Source organism: Sarcophilus harrisii, chromosome 2, assembly GCF_902635505.1.
Source record: "Sarcophilus harrisii chromosome 2, mSarHar1.11, whole genome shotgun sequence".
NCBI lineage: Eukaryota > Metazoa > Chordata > Mammalia > Dasyuromorphia > Dasyuridae > Sarcophilus > Sarcophilus harrisii.
Window position 1 is genome coordinate 41221053 of NC_045427.1, and position 21729 is coordinate 41242781.

At 39.5% G+C, this 21729-nt stretch overlaps 1 protein-coding gene across 37 annotated transcripts in view; it reads right to left on the reverse strand.

The window, feature by feature from the left end:
- The window catches only part of PMFBP1 (polyamine modulated factor 1 binding protein 1), a 76399-nt gene that overhangs the window by 37371 nt on the left and 17299 nt on the right, over positions 1-21729 (reverse strand). For 20 of the 37 annotated variants that reach the window (XR_004231602.1, XM_031950046.1, XM_031950066.1 and 17 more), the window contains 17 exons: positions 19887-20066; positions 19187-19318; positions 18500-18619; positions 17754-17873; positions 17351-17458; positions 16602-16721; positions 15607-15693; positions 14676-14798; positions 13960-14070; positions 13385-13495; positions 12812-12922; positions 11680-11793; positions 9190-9309; positions 7494-7550; positions 2322-2378; positions 1542-1598; positions 430-486 (listed from right to left, as the gene is read on the reverse strand). Coding sequence is in view for 36 of the 37 variants with exons in the window: in XM_031950046.1 (XP_031805906.1) it covers positions 430-486; positions 1542-1598; positions 2322-2378; positions 7494-7550; positions 9190-9309; positions 11680-11793; positions 12812-12922; positions 13385-13495; positions 13960-14070; positions 14676-14798; positions 15607-15693; positions 16602-16721; positions 17351-17458; positions 17754-17873; positions 18500-18619; positions 19187-19318; positions 19887-20066 (1785 nt within the window). In the remaining variant the exon portion in view is untranslated. Of the gene's footprint in view, positions 1-429; positions 487-1541; positions 1599-2321; positions 2379-7493; positions 7551-9189; positions 9310-11679; positions 11794-12258; positions 12370-12811; positions 12923-13384; positions 13496-13959; positions 14071-14675; positions 14799-15606; positions 15694-16601; positions 16722-17350; positions 17459-17753; positions 17874-18499; positions 18620-19186; positions 19319-19886; positions 20067-21729 lie in introns of all 37 variants that reach the window. The other 17 variants (XM_031950056.1, XM_031950063.1, XM_031950055.1 and 14 more) reach the window with 15 other exon arrangements.

The following is a 21729-nucleotide window of genomic DNA, read 5'->3' on the forward strand; positions in this document are numbered from 1 at the left end:
CATTCCCCTCATTTCCTAACTCCGTTTGTAGGAGCAATGATAGGTAGCCACCTGTCCTTGTTTTCATCCAATTCTACTTTGTTTTCCAATTCTAAAAACAACTGGATAACCAACCAGTCAGCCAACTCAAAGAGGAGGAGGGAAAAGGTGGAGCCAAGATCTAGGTGTTAGTGGCTCCTATTAAATGTTACTAAAAGCTTTCCTTACATGGAGAAAATGATCTTTGCTTCAGTGAGTGTGACATACGTTTAACCTTGCTTTTGTAGGAGAGTAAGTCAGTCATCAACTAACAAGTTCATAAAATTTTAGGTATTGGTAACTAATTGGGCAATGATACTTTTGTGACATAAGTTGGGTGGTTAGATTATAGAATGAGACTCTGGTGGTGTTCCCAGTTTATACCAATGTGATACTCTTGGTTTTGCTCACCTTTTCTATTTGCTGTTGTATCTTCTCCGTATCACTGAGCTTCTTTTTAGGTGAGTCCTGTTGTAATGGATAAGATTTGATCTTATTCTGGGGACCTCTGGTTCTCATCCTCAGGTTCATTCACTCTGTCCTTTTCCTACTCATCATAGAAAGCCCTAGCCATCAAGAATTACTTGCCACCTAATTGCTCATATCTATTGACCTGAGTCACAATCCCATGTCTTGGTCTGTTTTCATCAGTGTCTTTGGCATCTTCTGCAACTTTTGCATAGAAAATTGAGTGATTTTAGTTAGAAAACTGTCTTGACTTCTTTTTTCTTAGTCTCATAGAAGAAATGAGGATAGATATTCTCCTGTGTATCCATTTTCTTTTGGTTTGCTGCTTTCAACTCACCAATTAACTGACCAGTTAGCCCACCTTAAAGCTGAGGTGAGAAAAGGTGGCGCCAAGGTCAAAGTGGTTTGGGGCTCCTAATAGCTTTTTAATTTTCAAAATACATGCAAAGATAATTTTCAACATCCACCCTGACAAAACCTTGTGTTCAATTTCTTTCTCTTCTTATATTCCTCCTTTCCCCTTCAGACAGCAAGTAATCCAATATATGTTAAACACGTGCAATTCTTCTAAACACATTTCCATGTTTATCATGCCATACAAGAAAAGTCGGATCAAAAGGAGAAAGAATGAGAAAGAAAAAAACAAGCAAGCAAATGACAACAAAAAAAGCGAAAACACTATGTTGTGATCCATATTCAGTTCCTACAGTAGTCCTCTGGATGCAGATGGCTTTCTTCATCACAAGTCTATTGGAATTGGCCTGAATCACCTCAGAATCTAAATCTATCACAGTTGATTAATCTATTATGTTTTTGAAAAAATGTTCATTATGTGGAGAAAGATGTGCTTCATTGAGTGTAAGATGAACATATTGCCTGGCTTGGGAAGGGGGACATGAAGGTGTGGATGATGCTAACAGGAGAGAGTTTGGTCATAGAATTCTAGATATTACTTACTGGGTATGGATATCTTTTTGACAAATGAGTGGCTAGATTATACAGTGACTAGAGTCATCCCCCATTTTCCATCTGTTGCTGCTCTTAGGTCTGCTCACCTTTTCTGCCTGTTGTTGCTTCTTTTCAGCAGCACTGTGCTTCCTTTTCGTTGACTCCTGTTGCATTGAATAAGATTTGGTCTTATCCCAGAACCTCAGTTTCTCATCCTTGGGATCATTCACTCCATCCTCCTCCCAGTCATTATTGAAGAGAAAAGCCCAGGACATCAGGAATACCTGCCTCCTAAAGGGTCACCACCCCTCACACTCCAAGCCACAGTCTAACATTTCATCCTCATGTCTTGACCTGTCTTCATTATTCTTGGCCTTTCCTATAAACTCTTGCTTAGAAAACCGGAATCTGTTTGGAAAGCTGGCTGCCTTGAGTCTCTTTTGTACTACCTACTTCCATAGTAGAAGTGAAGGTAGGAAGTTTCCTATCTCTACCCTCAAGTTCTTTCTCCTTTGTTTTTCTGCTTTCAAAGAATCAATCAACTAACCAGTTACTCTACCTCAAACAGGAAGTGGTGAAGTACACACCAAGGTTCAGCTGGTTTGGGATTCCCATCAATCTATATAATTTTTAAAAGTACTCATTACGTGGAGAAAAACCCTTTGCATCTGTGCATGTAATAAGAACGTACAACCTGGCTTTGGTAGGAGCATACAGAGAATTTGCTGACTAACAAACCTGAGAATGAGCTTGGTTATAGGATTTTAGGCATTGGTTACTTATTGAAAATTGATCTCCCTTTGTCAAAGGATGGGTGACTAGGTTAGAGAATGACAGTCCAGAACTTTCTACCATCTCTACCAATGTGGTTTTCTGAAGCTCCTCACCTTTTCTGTCTGTTGCATCTTTTTCTCAGCAGTACTGTGCTTCCTTTTAGGAGAGTCCTGTTGTAATGGATAAGATTTGCTGTTATTGCTGCAGACAGATTTTAATTTTCATCCTCAGACTTGTTCAATCTGGCCTTCTACTCATTAAAAAGGAACAACCGCAGATATCAGGAATTACTTGGCACCTAAAGGCTCACACCTGTCACCCTGAGCCACAGTCCCACATTTTATCCTCTGATGTCTTGACCTGTTCTTATCAAACCTGCTTCTACATAGAAAATTGGGGTGATTTTGTTGGGAAAACTGAGTGCTTGACTTTTTTCTTACTGCCATGGTAGATAGAAAGGGTATTCCTGTCTTTATTCCCAGTCATTATTACTGTTTTGATTTTCAGCTTTTATCCAACCATCCATCCAACCATTAGCCCATCTAGAAGAGGAGGTTATGCCATGATCCAGATTATTTTGGGATTTCTAATTAATCTGTAGTTTTAAAAACTTTACCTACAGGGAGAAGTGACTTTTCCTTTAGTGAGCATGATGTGAATATGTGAGCTGGCTTGGGGGAAGTGGGTGCTGTCCAGCAGGCCTAGGAGTGAGCTTGACCAAAACATTTTAGGTGTTAATTTCTTATTGAGGAATGCTATATCTGTGACAAAGAACAGATAAGCTAGACTACAGAACAATTGTCCACAACTGTCCCGATTCTCTACCAATGAGGTGCTTGCTCTTAGGTCTGCTCACCTTTTCTATCTGCTCTTGGCTCTTCTTCTCAGGACTGAGCTTCCTTTTAGATGAGTCTTGTTGAAATGAACGACATTTTGTCTTATCCTGGAGTCTTGGTTTCTCAACCTTGGGTTCAGTCTGTCTGTCCTTCTCCTACTTGTTATTCAAGAAGAAGGCCACAGATATCAGGAATTACCTGCTACCTAAATGCTCACACCTATCACTCTGAGCCACAATCTACACTTCATGCTATGACATCTTGGTTTGTTGTCATCAATATTTTTGACTTCTTCTAGTAACTCATGCAAAAAGAAATTGGAAGTTGATTGGAAACTTGACTTTCTTTTGTCACAAAAAGTAAAAGCGTGGATAGTTAGCATTTTGTCTTTTACTCCAACCCATTTCTATTTTTGTTTCCAGATAAAAAACAACAAGTAAGTTAGTCAATCCTCAAAGAGGAGATGGGAAAAGGTGCTGTAAAAGTTCAAGAATTTTGGAGCTTCTATTAAATATATATCATTTAAAGTGATGTTTGTTTCTGTGGTTGTGACATGAATGTGAAACCTAGTTAGCTTTGATAGGAACATCTGTATGTATAGGTGCAGCAAGCCTAGGAGTGAGGCATTGCTGGGGAATGCTACCTCTGCAAATAAGGATGGTTTGTTAACTTGCAGAATAATTTATACAGAGTTGTCTCCGCTTTCCACCAGTGTGGTACTCTTAGGTCAGCTCACCTTTTCTGCTAATTGTTGCATTTTCTTGGTGGTACTGAGCTTTTTTTTAGGTGAGTCTTCCTGCAATTGATAAGATTTGTTATTATCCTGAAGACTCTGGTTTTCATCTTTGGGTTCATTCAATTTGTCATCCTCCTACTCATCATTGAAGAACAAAGCCCCAAATATTGGCAGTCACCTGCCACCTAAATGGTCACACCTATCTCTTTGGGCCATGATCCCACATTTTATCTTCTGATGTACATATCGATCTTTTTGACTACTACTACTACAAATTCTTGAATAAAAAATTAGAATAATCTAAGTTGGAGTGTCTTGACATTTAAAAAAAATCACTTTAATAGTAGAAATGAAAATGGGTATCCTCAGTCTTTATACTTCCAGCAATTTCCATTTTAGTTTCCAGCTTTCAAACAACCAATTAACCAATTGGGTAGTCTACCTCCAAGAATAGGTGGGAAAAGGTGCTTTGGGGCTCTCCTAATTAATCAATATTTACCTCCATGGAGAAAGAAATAACCTTTGCTTCAATGAGTGTGATGTGAATGTGTAACCTGATTTGGGAGCTAGGTGGTGGCCAACAAGCCTATGAATGAGCTTTGTCATTGGATTTTAGGCATTAGTTACTTAATGGGAAGTGATACATTTGTGACAAAGGACAATTGATTAGCTTTACAGAGTGATTGTCTAGAGCTGTCCCTCTTCTCTATGCTTTTGGGTCTCTTTACCTTTTCTGCTTGTTGCTCAGTCTTTTTCTCAGTGGTACTGAGCTTTTTTTATGTGAGTCCTCTTGTAATGGATATGATTTGGTATTATCCTAGAGACTCTGGTTCTCCTGCTTATCATCAAAGAACAAATCCTATTGGCCTATTCTCATCAATTTCTAATTTCCTCTACAGACACTTTAAAAATTTTTTTATTAATTTATGCAATTTATGGGGTTAAGTGACTTGTCTAGGGTCACACAACTAGTAAGTATTACAGTGTCTGAGGCCAGATTTGAATTGATGTCCTCCTGACTTCAGGACTGTGGCTGTATCCAGTGCACCATCTGTCTTCCCTCTTACAAATATTTTTCAAAGCAAGCTGGACTGAGTTTGATTGGAAAACTGGCTCCCTTTTTTTGTTTTGTTTTCCTCATCCACTTTCATATAGTTAGGAATGATGGTAGGTTGCCTCCTCCCATTTTTCATTTGATTTTGAGATCTAAACAACTATCTGTAGAGTTAGCAAACAGGAGGTGAGAAAAGGTGGCATACCTAAGGTCCAGGTATTTTAGGATTGTTTTTAAAACAGCCACAATGCTCATACCTATTTCCCTGACAACCTTGGTCCCATCCTTCATCTTGTGATGTCTTGAACTATTCTCATCAATCTCTTTGACTTTTATTAAAAACTCTTGCAAAGAAAAGTAGTATGAGTTTGGTTTAGAAAGTGACCGTTCTTGACTTTCTTTTTCCTCATTTCCTCCTTTAGTAGATAGCTTCTTGCCCTTCATTCCCCCTCCCCCCATTTCTCCTTCATTGTCTGGCTATTAAAATTATCAGCCAACCAACCAATTAGCCAACCTCACATAGGAAGTGAGAAAAGTTGCCTCCAAAATCCAAATTGTTTAGATTTTCTATGAAATTCATATTTTAAAAAGTATTCCCAACATGGAGAAGTGACCTTTGTGTTTAAGTACAAAGTATAAGAGAAACTTGGCTTTACTGTGCAGATGGGTTTTGTTTGGATATTAACCAGCAAGCCTAGAATTGATCTTGATAATCAATATTAGCTATTAGTTACTTCGTGGGGAAGGTTGCTTGTGTGACAAAGGATGTGTAACCATATTTTAATGATTGTCCAGAGATGTCCCCCTTCTCCACCACTGGAACACTTTTGGGTCTCTCCTCCCCTTTTCTGCCTACTCTTGGATCTTCTCAGCACTGAACTTTCTTGTAGCTGAGTCCTGTTGCAATGGATAATTTTGCATCTTATCCCAGAATCTTTGGTTCTCAGCCTCAGGCTTATTCAATCTGTCCTTCCTCTATTCCTCATTGAAGAGCAATGCTTGAGATATCAGGAATTGTCAACCTCCCAAAATGCTCACACTTAATACCCTGAGTCCCACACTTCCTCCTGTGACCTCTTGGCCCATTTTCATCACTTTCTATAAGCTTTTCTTACAAACATGTAAGAACATGGAATAAGTTTGGTTAGAAAATTGACTTGTGACTTTTTTTTCTCTTATTCACACACTAGGAAAAGAGGGTAAGAAGTTTCCTGCCCATCACTCCCATTCATTTCTTCTTTGCTGTTCAGTTTTAAAACAATAGTTTTAAGCAAACCCAGTTATCCAGTCTCAAAAAGGAGGCGGGAAAAGATAATTCCAAGGTTCAGGTAGCTTGGATTTCCTGTGAAATCCATATTTTGGTAAGCAATCCTTACACAGAGGAAGAAGTGACATTTTTCTCAGGGAGTGTGAAATGAAAGCAAAATTTGGTTTTGGTAGGAGGATATATAGATGTGGATATTGACTACCCAAGCCTAGGAGTAAATCTGGTTGTAGGATTTTAGATGATACTTATTTACTAGGGAGTGATATTTTTGTTGTTCAGTCATCCAGTCATGTCTCACTCTTGGTTTCTCCTTGGGCAATAAGAGCATGTCAAGTCACTCTATGCAGTAGCTTTGCCAATAAAACCCCAGATGATATTGTAAAGAGTTGGACATGACCAAAATGATGGAACTGGGGAGTGATACCTCTGTGATACATCTGTGACAAAGGATGCTTGGTTAGATTATGTCTTTGGCCATGGGCAAGGTTGCTTTTATAACCTTTACATTGTCTTGAATATCTCTGCCATTAGAGACTATTAGAGAATTCCTGCCTAGAGTTGTTCTTCTTCCCCACCACTGTGGTGCTCTGCTCACCTTTTTGGCCTGTTGTTGGATCTTCTTCTCACCAGCACTGAGCTTTCTTGTAGGTAAATCCTATTATGATGAATAAGATTGCCTCTTGTCCTGGAGACTTTGTTTCTCCTCCTCAACCTTATCCAATCTATTATTCTCCTACTTGTCATTGAAGAATAAAGTCCCAAACAACAAGAATTACCTGCCATCCAGAGGGCTCACACCTATTACCCTGAACCTCAGTCCCACTTTTCATCCCATGGCTTGTTCTTGACTTGTTCTCATAAATCTCTCTTGACTTTTTCTACAAACGCTTGCAAAGGAAAATAGTGTGCTTAGTTCTGCCTTGACTTGTCCTTTCCTCACTTCCATACATATTTGGAAGTAGTGTAAGTAGTTTCCTTTAACTTCTATTCCTCTCCTCCATTTCTCCATTAGTATCCAACTCTAAACCAGTCAACCAACCAGCCAGGTAGCCATCCTCAAATAGGAGGTGGGGAAAGATGCTGCTAAGATCCAGATTTGGTTTTCCTATGAAATCAATACTTTTTAAAAGCACTTCCTACGTGGAATAAGAAGACACATTTTTGTTTCACTGGTATGATGTGAAAATAAAACTTCACTTTGGTATAGGTTTTAGAACAGGTTTGATGAACAGCAGCAAATCTAGGATCTTGATAGCCAGATAGTAGATGTTAGTTACTTACTAGGGAGTGATACATATATGACAAAGGATGGGTGATGGTTAGATGACAGAATGATTGTCCAGAGCTGTCTCCCCCCTTCCTTACCATTGATGTGTGCTAAGCTCTACTCACCTGCTGTTCCTGCTTTTGTATCTTCTTAGCATCACTGAGCTTTCTTGTAGGTGAGTCCTGTTGCAATGGATAATTTCGCAATTTATCCCAAAGTCTTTGGGTCTCATCCTCAGGTTCATTCAGTCTGTCTTTCCTCTATGTCTCATTGAAGAATGATGCTCCAGAAATCAGGAATTACTAGCCATGATTAAAATGCTCACATCTATCACTCTGAGCCACTGTTCCAAATTTCATCCTGTGATGTCTTGGCCTATTTATCAATCTCTCTGATTACTTCTACAAACCCTTTCAAAGAGCATTGGAGTGAGTTTGATTTGAAAACTGCTGTGGTTTTCTTTTTTGCCCTTTCTCCCTCAAACAGAATGAATGAGTTTAGGGAAATCTTGCCCAACATTCCCATCCATTACTCCCTTTGGTGTTACAACCAAACAACTAGCCATTTATCCACCCTCAAAGAAGTGATGGGAAAATTTGGTTCCACAGTCTGAGTGGTTTAGGTTTCCTATGAAATCCAAATTTTAAAAAGCATAAAGAAATGACCTTTGTTCTCAGTGAGAATGACATCAAAATAAAACTTTGCATTATTAGGGAGGATAAGTAGGTTTGGAGACTGACCCAAAACCCTGGGATTGAATTTGGTCATTAGACTTTGTGTATTGCTTTCTGGCTGAGGAGTGATGCTCCCATGACAAATTATGAGTGACTGGATTATAGAATGACTGTCCAGAATCATTCTGCTTCCCTGCCATTATGGTGCTCTCAACTTTTCCCACCTTTTCTGCCTGCTATTGCATCTTTCTCCCTGTACAAGAGCTTTCTTATAGATGAGTCCCATTGCAATGAATACTATTTCATCTTATTGCTGAAAACTTTGTTGTCACTCATGGACTCATTTAATCTGTTCTCCTTCTACGTGTTATTGAAGAACAAAGCCCCAAACACAAGTCTGACACCTAAAATGCTCACAAAATGCTCTCACCTCCTTAGTAATAGTCCCACATTTCATCAAGTGATGTTTTGGCTTCTTCCTACCAATCTCTTTGACCTTTTCTACAAACTTTCAAAGAACATTAGAGTTTGTTTGAAAAACTATCATGATTTTCTTTTCTCTTATTTCCTTACTCACATAGTAGGAATGAGGTTAGGTAAGTGTTTTTGCTCACCCCTTCTATCCATTTCTCTTTTAATGTTCAGCACTAAGACAACCAACCAATCAACAAATCAGCCAATTAGCCAACCTTAAAGAGTTGGAAAGCAATGGTTTCAAGGTTCAAGTGATTTGGATTTCTCATGAAATTCATGTTTTTAAAAGCATTCCCTGTCTGGAAACAGAAGTGACCCTTGATTCAGGGAGTGCAACATGAAAGTGAGATCTGTTTTGGTAGGAGGATTGGTAGAGTTGAATGCTGACAACAAGCCTCTGAGCCATAACAAGCCTGTTAGGTTGGGAGTGATGTTGTTCAATCATTCTGTCCTGTGTGACTCTTCCTGAGTCTATGGCACAACAAGACCTTCTAAATCCAGTACCTTTGCCAAGAAAATCCCAAGTGAGTTCATGAAGGGTTGGACATGATTGAAACAACTGAATTGTGGAGTGATACTAGTGTGACAAAGGATGCATAGGTTAGATTCAGATTGATGATTGTTCATAACAGTTTCCCTTCTCCACTATTGTGGTGTTCTTGGGTCTGCTCACCTTTTCTGCTTGCTGTTTGATAATCTCGGCACTAGAGACCTTGATTGTAGTTGATTCCAATTGAAATGAATAAGGTTGCATCTGGTTCTCATCCTTGGGCTCATTCAGCCCTTTCATGTCCTAATCATCATTAAGAACAAAGCCCCAGGTATCAGGAATTTCCTATCACCTAAAATGCTTACACATATAGTCTTTAGCCATTGTCCCAAATTTCATTTTTTGAAGGAATGGCATGTTCTTTTCAATTTCTTTAACCTTTTCTTTAACATTTTGTAAAGGAAATTGGTGTGAGTTTAGTTGAAAAGTAATTCTCTAGTCTTTTTCCTTTCTTCCTCATTCATATGGTAGGAAGTAGGTCCCTTTCTTACTTTCTCCTTTAGTGTCCAGCTCTAAAACAATCAACCAAGAAAATAGCTAGCTAACCTAGAAAGGAGCTAGCCAACCTAAAAGAGATGGTGGATCAAGGTTCTGCTGAGGTCCAGGAGGTTCGGAGACATTATTAAATCTATATATTTAAAAGTCCTCCCTACTTAAGAGAAATAAATGACCTTTGCTTCAGTGGATGTGATATGAAAGTGAGACCCTTTCTTTGGTAGGAGGATAAGTAAGATTGCATACTGACCAAACAAGCCTAGGAGTGGGCCTGGTTATAGGATTTTAGGTATTAGTTACTATAGAGTCACACCCCCTCCCCCCATGACAAACACAGATGAGAGAATGACTGTCCAGATCTGTTCCCTTCTTTTCTAACTTCTGTTCCATTTTCTTTGCAGCACTGAGTTTTTTTTAAAGTGAGTTTTGCTGCAATGGTTACTATAGCATCTTATCTGGAAGTCTTTGGTTCTCATCCTTGACTTATTCAATCTATCCTTTTCTCTCTTCATGAAACAATTTTCCCAGGAATCAGTTATTACCAGCTGCCCAAAATGCTTGCACCTCACACCCTAAGTAATAATTCCACATTTCACCAAGTAATGTTTTGGCTGCTTCTTATCAATCTCTTTTTAACTCTTCTATAAACGCATGCAAAGAACATTGGAGTAAGTTTTTTTTTTTTTTTAAACTGTCATGACTTTTTCTTTCAATTTCCCACTTGGAGAGTGTGAATGAGATGAGGTAGTGTGTGTCTCGCTCACCCCTCCCATCCATTTCTCTTTTGATATTCAGCACTAAAACAACCAACCATCCAATCAACCAAATAGCCAACCTTAAAGAGTTGATGGGAAACAATGGTTCCAAGGTGTAGGTAGTTTGGATATCCTATGAAATTCATGTTTTTAAAAGCATTCCCTGTCTGGAGACAAAAATGACTTAAGAGTCAGGGAGTGCGCAACATGAAAATGAGATATGTTTTGATAGGAAGATTGGTAGGGCTGGGTGCTGACAAGGAGTTGAGGAATGAGCCTAGTTAAGGGATTTTAGATGTTTGTTAGTTGGGAGTGATGTTCAGTCACTTCATGAATCCATGGACCATAGCACACCAAGGTTCTATCCAGTATCTTTGCCAAGAAAACCCCAAATAAGTTGATGAAAGGTGGACATTATTGAAACAACTAAACTGAGGAGTGATACCTCTGTGACAAAGGATGCATAGATTAGATTACAGAATGATTGTTCATAATAGTCTCCCTTTTCTCCACCATTGTGGTGTTGTCCTTGGGTCTGCTCACTTTTTTGCTTACTGTTTAATAATCTTAGCACTCAAGAAAAATCAGCTGAGTCCAATTGAAATGAATAATATTACATTCTATCCTTGTCTCTGGTTCTTATCCTTGGGCTCATTCAGCCCTTACATGTCCTACTTATTATTGAATAACAAAAAGCCCTGGGTATCAGAAATTTCCTTTCATCTATAATGCTTAAACAATACAGTCCCCTCAGCCATTGTCCCAAATTTCATCTTTTTGAAGGAATGGCCTGTTCTTATCAATTCCTTTAGTCTTTTCTACAACATTTTGTAAAGGAAATTGGTGTGTTGGGTTTGAAAAGAGACTTTCTTGATTTTCTTTTTTCTTCCTTCCTCATTCATATGGTAGGAAGTAAGGTAGGTATTCTCCTGCTCTTCTCTTCCCCCTTCCTACTTTCTTCTTTAGTGTCCAGCTCTAAAACAACCAACAAACCAAGCAGCTAGCCAACCTAAAAAGAGGTGGTGGAAAAAGGTGTTTCCCAGATTCAGGTAGTTGGGAGGTATCCTTAAATCAATATTTTTAAAAGCACTCCCTACATCAAGAAATAAAATGGCCTTTGCCTCAATGAGTGTGACATGAAAAATGAAACCCGTTGCTGGTAGTAGGATAAGTTTGAATGTTGATCAGCAAGCCAAGGATTGAACAGTCATGGGATTTAGGCATCAGTAAATTGTGGGGGGATTATACTTGTTTGACGAAGGATGTATGCCTCCATTAGAGAATGCTTATCATGCCTCCATTAGAGAATGCTTATCCACATTGTGTCCCTTGCCCACATCTGCAGTAGTTTGGCTGCACTCACCTGGTCGGCTAGTGATTGGACTGTCTCAGGACTACTGCGCCTTCTTAAAGACGAGTCTTGTTTTGATAGCCAACATGGTGATCTTTGTTTCTCCTCTTCCGACTCATCTTCCTCCTGTTTGTCATTGAAGAACGAAGCCCAGTCATCAAGAATTACCTGCCACTTAAAATGCTCCCCCATATTGCCCTGTGCCCCATTCCTACTATTCATCTATGATGTTATGGCCTCTTTTCACCACTTTCTTTGACCATTTCTGCAAATTCTTATCAAAATATTGGAGTTTTAGTCAGAAAAAAGACCTTCCAGATTCTCTTTTTTTCTTACTTCTTCATTCCTATCGTAAGGATGTAATGATCTTTGCCTCACTGAGTGTAATATGAAAGTGAAACCCCTTGCTGGTAGCAGGATAGATTTGAATGTTGACCAGCAAGTCAAGGATTGAACAGTCATGGGATTTAGGCATTAGTTAGTTATGGGGGGGAATGAGAGTTGTTTGACAAAGGACGTATGCCTTTATTAGAGAATGCTCGTCCAGATCATGTCCCTTGCCCACATCTGCAGTGATTTGGCTGCGCTCACCTGGTCTACCAGTGATTGGATTGTCTCAGGACTACTGCGCCTTCTTAAAGACGAGCCTCGTTTTGATGGACGACGATGTCTCTGGTTCTCCTCCTCTGACTCATCATCTTCCTGTTTGTCATTGAAGAACAAAGGCCCAGTCATCAAGAATTACCCGCCACTTAAAATGCTCCCCCGTATCACCCTGTGCCCCATTCCTACTATCCATCTATGATGTTGTGTCCTTTTTTCACCACTCTCTTTGACCATTTCTGCAAATTCTTATCAAAATATTAGATTTTTAATCAGAAAAATGACCTTCCAGATTCTCTTTTTTCTTACGGGATGTAATGATCCCACACTGAGTGTAATATGAAAGTGAAACCCCTTGCTGGTAGCAGGATAGATTTGAATGTTGACCAGCAAGTCAAGGATTGAACAGTCATGGGATTTAGGCATTAGTTAGTTATGGGGGGAATGAGAGTTGTTTGACAAAGGAAATTTGCCTACACTAGAGAATGCTTGTCCAGATTGTGTCCCTTGCCCACATCTGCAGTAGTTTGGCTGCGCTCACCGGGTCTACCCATGATTGGATCGTTTCAGGACTACTGCGCCTTCTTAAAGATGAGCCTCGTTTTGATGGACGACGGTGTCTCAGATTCTCCTCCTCTGACTCATCCTCTTCCTGTTTGTCATTGAAGAACAAAGGACCAGTCATCTAGAATTACCTGCCACTTAAAATGTTCCCCCATATCATCCTGTGCCCCATTCCCCATCTGTGATGTTGTGTCCTCTTTTCACCACTCTCTTTGACCATTTCTGCAAATTCTTAACAAAATATTGGATTTTTAGTCAAAAAAAATGACCTTCCAGATTCTCTTTTTTCTTACTTCCTCACTCCTGTCATGGGGATGTAATGATCTTTACCTCACTGAGTGTAATATGAAAGTGAAACCCCTTGCTGGTATAGCAGGATAGATTTGAATGTTGACTAGCAAAGTCAAGGATTGAACAGTCATGGGATTTAGGTGTTAGTTTGTTATGGGGGAAATGAGAGTTGTTTGACAAAGGACGTATGCCTTCATTAGAGAATGCTCGTCCAGATCATGTCCCTTGCCCACATCTGCAGTGATTTGGCTGTGCTCACCAGATCTGCCAGTGATTGGATCGTCTCAGGACTACTGCGCCTTCTTAAAGATGAGCCTCGTTTTGATGGACGATGGTGTCTCTGGTTCTCCTCCTCTGACTCATCCTCTTCCTGTTTGTCATTGAAGAACAAAGGCCCAGTCATCAAGAATTACCCGCCACTTAAAGTGCTCCCCCGTATCACCCTGTGCCCCATTCCTACTATCCATCTATGATGTTGTGTCCTCTTTTCACCACTTTCTTTGACCATTTCTGCAAATTCTTATCAAAATATTGAATTTTTAGTTAGAAAAATGACCCTCCCGATTCTCTTTTTTCTTACTTCCTCACTCCTGTCATAGGGATGTAATGATCTTTATCTCACTGAGTGTAATATGAAAGTGAAACCCCTTGCTGGTAGCAGGATAGATTTGAATGTTGACCATCAAGTCAAAGATTGAACAGTCATGGGATTTAGGTGTTAGTTTGTTATGGGGGGAATGAGAGTTGTTTGACAAAGGACGTATGCCTTCATTAGAGAATGCTCGTCCAGATCATGTCCCTTGCCCACATCTGCAGTGATTTGGCTGCGCTCACCAGGTCTGCCAGTGATAGGATTGTCTCAGGACTACTGCGCCTTCTTAAAGACGAGCCTCGTTTTGATGGACGACGGTGTCTCTGGTTCTCCTCCTCTGACTCATCCGTCTCCTGTTTGTCATGAAGTACAAAAGGCCCAGTCATCAAGAATTACCTGTCAGCTAACATGCTCAAAAACACTGCCCTGCGGTTCACGTGCGATGTCTTGGCCTTTGATCTTTTCTGGAAATTTTTGTCCAAACATTGGAATTTTTGTGAAACAACTGATCTAGACACTCCTTTTTCTCACTTCTTCACTCACATCATAAGGGTATGAGAGGTAATCTCTTGCCCTCAACTCCCATTTATAATTCTTTTGTTTTTGACCTCTAAAATAACCAACCAAGAAAAAAGCTAGCCAACCTAAAAGAGCAGGTGGGAAAAGGTGCTGCCCAGATCCAGTTTTGGAGGTATCATTAAATCACTATTTTTAAAAGCACTCCCTACAGAAAGAGATAGCTGGCCTTTATCTCAGGGGGTATGACATCCAAGTGAGACATCTATTGGGAGTAGAATGTTGACCAGCAAGTCAAGGATTGAACAGTCATGGGATTTAGCCATTAGTTACTTATGGGGAAATGATACCCAATTGACAAAAGAGGTATTCAAAAATTAGAGAATGTCTGTCCAGAATTGTGTCCCTTTCTCACCACTATAGAGGTATTTTCTGTGCTCACCTCTTCTGCTGGGAGTTGGCTCTTCTCAGGACTACTGCGCCTCCTTGAAGCTGAATCCCGTGTTGATGAATGACGTTCCATCCTATCCCTTGGTCTCCGTTTCTCATCCTCTGACTCATCCTCCTATTATTTGTCATTGAAGAACAAAGGCCCAGTCATCAAGAATTACCTGCTGACTCAAATGCTCACATATATTGCCCTGTGTCACAGTCCTGTACTTCACCTGTGATGTTTTGACCTCTTCTCATCAGTCTTAGTGACCATTTCTAGAAATTCTTGTCCCATCATTGGAATGAGTTTAATCAGAAAAGTGAACTTATGCACATTTTTTAAAATTTCCTCACATCACAGGAATGTGAGGAGGTAGTCTTTTGCTTTGTTTTCTAGCTCTAAAACAACCAAGCAAGCAAGAAGTTAGCAAACCTAAAAGAGATGGTTGAAAAAGGTATTTTGACCACTTCTGAATTCTTGTCCAAACATTGGAATTTTAGTCAGAAAACTGACTTTCTGGACTATATTTTTATTTCCTCATTCAATCATAGGAATTAGAGGAGATAATTTCCTGCCTCAACTAACACTCATAATTCCTTTGATTTTTCTGCTCTAAACAATCAATCAGCCAAGCAGCTAGTTAGCCTAATAGAGGAAATTGGAAAAGGTGTTGGCCAGGTCCAGATAGTTTAGAGGTATAATTAAATTACTGTTTTTAAAAGCACTCCCTACATAGAAGAAATAAATGACCTTTTCCTCAGTGAGTGTGACATGAAAATGAAAGCTCTTGTTGGTAGCAAGATAGGTAGGCTTGCATGTTGACCAGCAAGTTAAGGATTAAACAGTTATGGGATATAAAGTATATATGCCTAAATTCGAGAATGATTCTCCAGAATTGTGTCCCCTTTCCACCATTATAGTGGTAATCATCTGTGCTCACCTTTTCAGGTAGGGATTGGATCCTCTCGACAGTACTGCGCTTTCTTGAAGCTTGGTCTTGTTTTAATGGATGATGTTCCAACTGCTTCTATTTGTCATTGAAGAACAAAGGCCAGTTATCAAGAATTACCTGCTAACTAGAATGCTCATGCATGTTGCCCTGTGCCACAGTCCTGCACTTCATGCCCTATTCTCACTGGTCTCTGATGATCATTTCTGCAAATTTCTGTGAAAACACTAGAATGAATTTAGTTAGAAAAGTGACCTCTGGACTTTCTTTTTTCTCACTTTCTCACTCACTGAGCAGCCAGTCTCCTGTCCCACCTCTAAAATCAGCAATGAATCAAGCGTCTTGCTGACCTAAAGAGGAGGTGGTGGGAAAAGGTGTTGCCCAGGTCCAGATAGCATGGAGGTATTGTTAAATTTCAATCTCTCTCTTTCTCAATATCTCCCCCCCTTCTTCCCTCTCTCCCTCCCTCCCTCTCTTCCCACTCTTTCTGTCTCCCACTCTTTCTGTCTCTCTCTCTCTCTGTCTCTCTCTGTCTCACTGTCTCTTTCTCAATATACTCCTTCTTAAAGAGAGAAATAAATGATTTTTGCTTCTGAGTGTGACATGAAAGTGAAACCTCTCACTGGTAGTGGTATAGGTAGATATGAATGTTGGTCTTTTTTTTTTAATTTAATAGCTTTTTATTTACAGGTTATATGTATGGGTAACTTTGCAGCATTAACAATTGCCAAACCTCTTCCAATTTTTCACCTCTTACCCCGCCCCAACCCCTCCCCTAGATGGCAGGATGACCAGTAGATGTTAAATACATTAAAATATAAATTAGATACACAATAAGTGGTAGATATGAATGTTAACCAGCAAGTCAAGTATTTGACAATTATGGAATTTAAGGGGATACCCATTTGATAAAGGTTGTATACAGGATGTATGCCTGTTCAGAATTGTATCCCTTTCCCACCATTGTAGAGGTATTATTAGCTCACTTGTGCTGGGAATTTGATCTTCAAAATAGTACTGTGCCTTGATAAAGCTGAGTCCCGTTTTGATGGACGACTTTCCATTGTACCCCGGCGTCTCTGCTTTTCATCTTCTGACTCATCCTCCTATTATTCATTGTTGAAGAACAAAGACCCAGTCATCAAGAACTACCTGCCAACTCAAATGCTCACACATGTTGTCCTGTGCTACAGTCCTGAACTTCACCTGTGATTGTCTTGCTCTGTTCTCATCAATCTCTGATCATTTCTGCAAATTCTTTTCTAAACATTGGAAGTTCAGTCAAAAAATGGAAATTCTAAACTTTCTTTATTCTTACTTGTACTTTCACATTATAGGATTATGGAAAGTTAATCTCTTGATCTCAACCTCCCACTTATATTTCCTTTGTTTTTCAGCTCTAAAACAATCAGCAAGCACACAGCTTGCCATCCTAGAAGAGGAAGTGGGAAAAAGTATTGTCCAGATCCACGTCGTTTGGATGTATCATTAAATTTATATTTTTAAAAGCACTTTCTACATAGAGAAATAAATGACCTTTTCCTCAGTGAGTACAACATGAATGTGAAACCTCTCATTGGTAGTGGGATAGGTAGGATTGAATTGTCATGGGATTAGGCCTGAATTTTGTTTGAGAGAATGATACTCATTAGATAAAGGATGTATGCCTCCATTAGAGAATGCTTGTCCAGATTGTGTCCCTTTCCCACACCTGCAGTGGTTTGGCTGCACTCACCGGATCTGCCAGTGATTGGATCGTCTCAGGACTACTGCGTCTTCTTAAAGACGAGCCTCGTTTTGATGGATGACGGTGTCTCTCTTTCTCATCCTCTGACTCATCCTCCTGTTATTTGTCGTTGAAAAACAAATCTATATTTTTAAAATCAACCCCTACACAGAGAAATAAATGACTATTGCTTCAATAAGTGTGACATGAAATGAAACCTCTCATTGGTAGCCGGAAAGGTAGGTTGGTTTGCATGTTGACCAGCAAGGCTAGGATTGAATTGTCAGGGGATTAGGCTTGAATTTTGTTTATGAGAGAATGATACTCAGACAAAGGATTTATGCCTCCATTAGAGAATGCTTGTCCAGATCGTGTCCCTTTCCCACACCTGCAGTGGTTTGACTGTGCTCACCTGGTCAGCCAATGGTTGGATCTCAGGACTACTGCGCCTTCTTGAAGTCAAGTCCCGTTTGGATGGACGACTTTCCATTGTATCCCGGCGTCTCTGCTTCTCATCCTCTGACTCATACTCCTATTATTTGTCATTGAAGAACAAAGGCCCAGTCATCAAGAATTACCTGCCACTTAAAATGCTCCCCTGTGTTGCCCTGTGCTCCATTCTTGGCCTCTTCTCATCAGCCTCTTTCACCATTTCTGCAATTTGTCAAAACTTTGAATTTTATACAGAAAAGCAACCTTTTCTCTCTTTTCTCTCTTCCTCACCCCCATTGTAGGAATATCAGGATGTAGTTTCCTATCCTCAACTCCTACCTAATTTTTCTTTGTTTTCTAAACTCTAAAACGACCAAGCAAGTAAAAGCTGGACATTCTAAAACAGAAGGTGGGGAAAGGTATTGCTCAGGGGCTGGTCATTTGGAGGTATTATTAAATCTATATTTATAAAATCACCCCTGACAGAGAAATAAATGACTATTGCTTCAATAAGTGTGATGTGAAAGTGAAACCTCTCATTGGTAGCAGGAAAGGTAGGTTTGCATGTTGACCAGCAAGGCTAGGATTGAATTGTCATGGGATTAGGCCTGAATTTTGTTTATGAGAGAACGATACTCATTAGACAAAGGATGTATGCCTCCATTAGAGAATGCTTGTCCAGATCGTGTCCCTTTTCCACACCTGCAGTGGTTTGGCTGTGCTCACCTGGTCGACCAGTAGTTGGATCTTCTCAGGACTACTGCGCCTTCTTGAAGTCAAGTCCCGTTTGGATGGACGACTTTCCATTGTATCCCGGCGTCTCTGCTTCTCATCCTCTAACTCATCCTATTATTTATCATTGAAAAACAAAGACCCAGTCATCAAGAATTACCTGCCACTTAAAATGCCCACCACTATTGCCCTGTGCTCCATTTTTGGCCTCTTATACCATTTTCTGCAATTTGTCAAAACTGAATTTTATACAGAAAAGCAACCTTTTCTCTCTTTTCTCACTTTCTCACTCCCGTTGTAGGATTGTCAGGATATAGTTTCCTGCCCTCATGAGTATCCTGCCCTCAATGAGTATCATTCATGAGTATCATTCTAAAACAGAAGGTGGGAAAAGGTATTGCTCAGGGGCTGGTCATTTGGAGGTATTATTAAATCTCTCTATATTTTTAAAAGCACTCCCGACACAGAGAAATAAATGGCTATTGCTTCAATAAGTGTGACGTGAAAGTGAAACCTCTCATTGGTAGCAGGAAAGGTAGGTTTGCATGTTGACCAGCAAGGCTAGGATTGAATTGTCATGGGATTAGGCCTGAATTTTGTTTGAACGAATGATACTCATTAGACAAAGGATGTATGCCTCCATTAGAGAATGCTTGTCCAGATTGTGTCCCTTGCTCACACCTGCAGTGGTTTGGCTGCGCTCACCGGATCTGCCAGTGATTGGATCGTCTCAGGACTACTGCGCCTTCTTAAAGACGAGCCTCGTTTTGATGGACGACGGTGTCTCTGCTTCTCATCCTCTGACTCATTCTCCTATTATTTGTCATTAAAAAACAAAGGCCCAATCATCAAGAATTACCTGCCACTTAAAATGTCCACCATTGTTGCCCTGTGCTCCATTCTTGGCCTCTTCTCATCAGTCTCATTCACCATTTCTGCAATTTGTCAAAACTTTGAATTTTACACAGAAAAGTGATCTTTTCTCTCTTCCTCACTCCTATTGTAGGAATGTCAGGATATAGTTTCCTGTTCTCAACTCCTACCTAAATTTTCTTTGTTTTCTAAGTTCTAAAACAACCAAGCAAGTAAAAGCAGCTGGACATTCTAAAACAGAAGGTGGGAAAAGGTATTGCTCAGGGCTAGTCATTTGGAGATATTATTAAATCTATATTTTTAAAAGCACCCCTGACACAGAGAAATTGACTATTGCCTCAATAAGTGTGACGTGAAAATGAAACTTTTTGCTGGTAACAGGAGAGATAGGGTTTGCATTTTTAACCAGCGAGCCTAGGATTGAACAGTTATGGGATTTTAGCCATTTGTTACTTTTGGGGGAATGCTACCCGTTTGACAAAGGATGTAAACATACATTGGAGAATACCTGTCCACAATTGCATCCCTTTACCACCATTTTGGTGATACTGGCTGTGCTCACCGCTTCGTTTTGGGGTTGGATCTTCTCAGCAGTACTGCGCCTTTTAGAACTTGAGCTTCGTTTTGATGGATGATGACGTATCTTATGCTGATGTTTCTGGTCTTCATCCTCTGACTCATCCTCCTCCTATTTATTATTGAAAACAAAGGCCCAGAACATCAAGAATTACCTGCCAACTAAAACATTCACAACATTTTGTTCTGTGGCACAGTCTTGTACTTCACCTGTGATGTCTTGCATTATTCTTATCACGGTCTTTGACCATTTCTGTGAATTCTTATATAATACTGGAATGAGTGTAGTTAGAAAAATGACATCAAATTTATGGGCAGAGAAAAACTAGAGAACATTATGAAATGCAAAATGGATAATTTTGATTAATTTTTTTGTACAAACAAAATCAATGCAACCAAAATTAGAAGGGAAACAGAAAACTGGGAAAAAATTTTTATACCTACCATTTCTGAAAAAAAGTTCTTATATCTAAAATATATAGAGAATTCCCTCAAATTTATAAGAATACAGTCATTTCCCTATTGGTAAATGGTCAAAGGATATCAATAGACAATTTTCAGATGAAGAAATTAAAGCCACTTCTAGTAATATGAAAAATTCTCTCAATTAACTATTGAGTAGAGAAATGTAAATTAAGATAACTCTGAGGTACCACTCTTCACACCTCTCATATTGTCTTTTCCTGTCATTTTAGCCAATGATAAACATTGGAGTAGTTGTGGGAAAACTGGGAAATTGTTGGTGGAGTTGTGAACTGATCCAGCCATTCTGGAGAGCAGTTTGGATCTATGCCCAAAGGACTATCAAACTGGGCACACCCTTTGATCCAGCAGTGTTCTCTATCTGGTCAGTAGAGATCATAAAAAAGGGAAAAGGACCCACATGTGCAAAAATGTATGTAGCAGCCCTTTTTGGTAGTGGCAAGAAACTGGAAGCAGAGTGGATGCTCATCGGTTGGGGAATGACTGAATGTTATGGAATGTTATTCTATAAAAAATGATGAGCAGACTTTTTTCATAAAGGCCTGGAGAGACTTAGATGAACTGATGCTAAGTGAAGGGAGTAGAACCAAGAAAACATTATACACAGCAACAAGAAGATTAAGTGATTATCAAATGTGATGGCTCTTTTCAACAATGAGTTATTCAAGACAATTCCAATAGACTTGTGATAGAAAGAACCATTTGCATCCAGAGAGAGGAGCATGGAGACTGAATGTGGATCACAACATAGTATTTTCACCTTTGATGTTGTTGCTTGCTTGTTTCTTTTTCTTTCTCATTTTTCCCCCTCTTTGATCTATTTTTTCTTATGTAGCATGATATATGTGGAAACATGTTTAGATGAATTTATTATTTTGCATTAAATCTATATTGGATTAATTGCTGCCTAGGGAAAGGGGGAGGGAGGTGGAGAGGGAGGGAGAAAAATTTGGAACACAAGGTTTTACAAAGATGCAAGGATGGATGTTGTATACTATTATCTTTGTGTGTATTTTCAAAAATAAAAAACAATTATCTAAAATATTCTCTTTTCCCCTCACTTCCTCATTCACATTGTAGGAATGGGGGAAGGTAGTTTCCTATCTCAACTCCTACCTATCCTTTCTTTGTTTTTCAGCTCTAACAGAACCAACCAAGAAAGCAATTTGCTGTCCTAAAAGAGGAGATTGGGAAAGGTGCTGCCCAGATTCAGGTTATTGGAAATATTATTAAATCTCTGTTTTGAAAAGTAGTCCCTCTACATAGAGAAATAAATGGTTTTCCTTCTTGGT